The 4,022-nt window shown below is 37.0% G+C and overlaps 1 protein-coding gene across 1 annotated transcript; it reads left to right on the forward strand.

The window, feature by feature from the left end:
- The first annotated feature begins 560 nt into the window (after positions 1-560).
- LOC107698929 (gastrula zinc finger protein XlCGF8.2DB-like) lies at positions 561-4,022 on the forward strand. The gene is made up of 2 exons (XM_016500071.1): positions 561-674; positions 3,229-4,022. The coding sequence occupies exons 1-2, from the start codon at positions 599-601 to the stop codon at positions 4,020-4,022; spliced, it is 870 nt and encodes a 289-aa protein (XP_016355557.1). The 5' UTR covers positions 561-598.

Below are 4,022 nucleotides of genomic sequence, written 5' to 3' on the forward strand. Positions count from 1 at the left end.
GCATTTATATGTTTCCTCCCTTATTCTACACATTTGTGCCACGGTTTTCCCCATTTGCTCCATCCTTTGAACTCTAATGGAATTAAACCCATGCTGTAAACTCCTCAGACAGAGCGTCTGCTTCACAGAAGAGAACTCAGCAATAAGATGAGATGAAGGCAGCTCCTCACAGTAAGTGTTTCTGGATCACTTCCAGATCTCTGGTTTCTGGCTGATCATATTGTGATGGGCTGTATAGGATCTCTCTCTCCTTTAGAATACTGTAAGGAGTTAGTGTGTAGAAATGTAATGTTTTAGATACAGTTTGTTAAATGGCTCTTATTGAGTGTAGTGCCACTTTGAATGTAAGTGATTCACCACATCATCTCCTGCTTAGATTGTTTAGCTTTGCACAGCTCCTCTTCATTGTTATGTCTTCATGTCAGAAGACGTTATCTCTGAATAATAAATTCACCAGGAGCTTCGCGATGGAGACTGGGATCTTCAGGAAGCCCCTCCTACAGCATCCAGCAGTAAGTGCAGAAACCCCGCTGTCCGATCCTTCAGACGAGAGGAAAGCAGGCAGAACAGCTGAAGCTCTCGTTACACGGCTGTGGAGATGGAGTTTGTTCAAGAGGAACGTGAAGATCCAGAAACATGCGGAACCACAGACGAAGACAGCGGCGAACAGAAAGGTTTGAGTCTCAGCAGTTCACCAGCTCATCTGTGACTGCAGTCAGACACTCACAGCATCTGGGAGTTTTTTATTTATTCATTCATTCATTGATTTCATGGATCATAGCTTTGTGTCGGTTCGCCGAAACACTCAGTACAAAACACGCGATCTCTAAAGCATGTGCATAACTTTCTTTTGCGGTTATTATATGGCAGAATATGACCGAAGGTCAGTAGCAAATGCATTAACTGTGAGGAATACTGATCTGTGTTTGTGTGAGTGAGAGAGTAAAGAGCATCTGTCTGCTGTAGCGCGGTAGGTACAGTTTGTGTTTTCAGCTTTAGTTACTCTCAAACTCACGCAGCACTTTTACAACCAACAGAACAGCATCAGATATCACATTTCAATCCAGTATTATTGAGGATGTTTGATCAAAACAAATGTAGGCCTATGCATGTCTTGTTTTATTATAAAGAAATGAACGGAATAAAGATAAGAGTACAACGGGGCTAAAGGCGCCTTTGATATTATTTTCCTCTAAACCACTAGATGGCAGAAAAGCGTGGCGCAGCACTTTCCAAAACATCGCTTTTCAAGATGCACCTGTATATTTGTCTGATCGCGTGCTGCAGCGCAAAGCTGATTCTGTGCTTACTTGATCTAATATTTTATGCTTTTTAAAATGTTGTTGTAGATTTAAGTAGCAAATGAGAATCACTAAAATTAATGCATATATTTTGAGACAAAGGTATTCTTAACGATTTTCAGTTTTGTTTAAGCAACAGTTTTTAAATAACAAAAGAATATGTAAAAGAATGGTGTTTGGGGTAAAAGCGCCCCTGCTGTTCAGGCTAAAGGCGCAGTAATTAACATGATAATTAACAGATGGCTGACTTTTCCATTTGTTGACATGACGTGTTAGATTCAGATGGTAAATATCATATATAATGTTGAGTATCCATATTAGAGATAATCACCATGTTTAGAATGAAACCATCATATTTAAAACATGATATTAATCATATCATATAATAAAATATCATTTGTTGTTACTACTGTAAATATATGTTCAATTATTATTGGATCTCCTTCAATACTTTCAGAATCTTTACTTATTAAAATTATTTTGTTTCTGTATTTTAACATATATTTCAACATATTTTAATGACAGTATATTTATTGAACAAAAATTAATTATTTTATTTTCCAAAATAAGCAGAAAATAGTGCACACTTTGCTAAAGTGATTGTTTTGAACAAGTATTAACTTAGACATTATAAAGTATTTGTATCAATACTGTGTGTCTTTTACTTTTACATTTATAAGATTTTTAAACAAAATAAACAACTCGTATGATTTATTTTCACACAACATCTGTTGCTCCATTAATGTTCTATACAAACATATATACTGTATATTTTTCTGCAATTATACATTTTAGGCGCAGTGAATAGCACATGTTTTCTTAAGGTGTGCTTTAGCCCCGTTGTTCCCTATTATATAAATAAATGATATGTATTATAATATAACATAAAGCAATTATACATTATGTAAGGATATTAAAGTATTAAAGTGCACAATATAGTACAGTTAGCTAGTAATTTTACAGGGAAAATAACATGCCCCCCCCCCCAAAAAAAATAATGGGTTCTTTGCAAACCATAATTTATATGACTAAAACAACAGCTCATCAACAGCTGCAAACAAATAATTCAACTAAATTTAAAGAATATAATCAGAAACTTGACATTTTCGCCCCATATCTCAAATTCTGGGTATATTGTGGTTAACTGTGGTGTCGTCTCTGCCCCGAGGCCTCAATGATTTCTGACTGGCACATAACCAAACAGACTGAACAAGTGTAAGCATCCTTGATCAAGCTGGACAGCATGCATATTATGTTCTGCAACTACAGACATGCTTATTTATGTTCATGTATTTCCACAAACAGCAAATATTATCAGACGTTTTTACTGACAGGTGAAGTCTGTAATACTGCTGTTGTCCAGGAGAGGGAGCCACAGGATAAAGACTCTTTTAAAGGGACAGTGATCATTGTGCTTCCAAACCGGAAAGACTTTCTTCTGTGGAATATGAACACAAGACTTTATGAAGAATTTTGATAACCAAATAGTTCGTTCTCATTGACTTCCATTGTAAGGATGAATAATCCAGTGGAAGTCAATGGGAACTGAAACTGTTTGCTGACTAACATTCTTCAAAATATCTTCATTTACACTCGACAGAAGAAAGAAAACTCATTCAGCATTGGAACGACATGCCAGCTAATGATGACAATTTTCAGTTTTGGCTGAACTGTCTCTTTAAGTCTAATCTCTTTCTGTCCATTTCCATCAGTTGCAATGAATTGGATAACTGAATTATTTTCTTTTTCTACCATGTAGTCTTCAGTTATGACAGTTTGTTTGTTTGTGTGTAGTATTTTAGCATCACAGTATTGCTATGGAATAAATATATGTTTAAAATGTTTTTTGTAAGCTAAAATATGAGAATGTTAACATTTAAAGTATGTAAAAAATGGCATTTTCAACCTATTTTTTTTTTCTTTTCAGACCTGATGGAAGAGGAAAGTGAAGAAACGAGTGAAGCTGAAACAGAAAGTGAAGAACAGAGTGAATGGGAAGAGGAAGGCGAAGAAATAAGTAAAGTTGAAGAGGAAAGTGAAGAACTGAGTGAAGAGGAAAGTGAAGAAGAACTGAATAAAAACTCTTCTAAAAAGAAAGTGTCACAAAAAAGAAAGTCGTGCACCTGCGGTCAGTGTGGAAGGAGTTTCACGTGTAAAAGAAGCCTGATGGAACACATGAGAATCCACACCGGAGAGACGCCTTTCTCCTGCACTCACTGTGGAAAGCTGTTTAAATACAAAGGAAGCCTTACCGATCACGTAAGAATCCACACTGGAGAGAAGCCGTTCAAGTGCACTCACTGTGGAAGGAGATTCACACACAGAACAAGCCTTTCAGGACACGTGAAAATCCACACCGGAGAGAAGCCGTTCACATGCCAGCAGTGCGGGAAGGGTTTTAGAAGTAAAACATACTACAATAATCACTTAAAAACTCACTCTGATGTGAAGCCCTTCATCTGTCTTCAGTGCGGGAAGGGTTTTAATTTGCCATATCACCTGAAATCACACGAGATCGTTCACAGTGAAGTGAAGCCGTATCACTGCCCTCCATGCGGGAGGAGTTTCAGCAAAATGACTGAACTTAAAAGACATTTAAAGTCCTTAATACATAATAAATACCTGCCGCTAGAGAGATTCATGCTCCAGAGTGGCTCCTCAGCTCATGGTTTGCCCTCAGGACTGAATGTGTCCTTCACTAAAACACACTTGCTGCAGTGA

The sequence above is a fragment of the Sinocyclocheilus anshuiensis genome, unplaced genomic scaffold (genome assembly GCF_001515605.1).
Source record: "Sinocyclocheilus anshuiensis isolate Anshui unplaced genomic scaffold, SAMN03320099.WGS_v1.1 scaffold270, whole genome shotgun sequence".
Taxonomy (NCBI): domain Eukaryota; kingdom Metazoa; phylum Chordata; class Actinopteri; order Cypriniformes; family Cyprinidae; genus Sinocyclocheilus; species Sinocyclocheilus anshuiensis.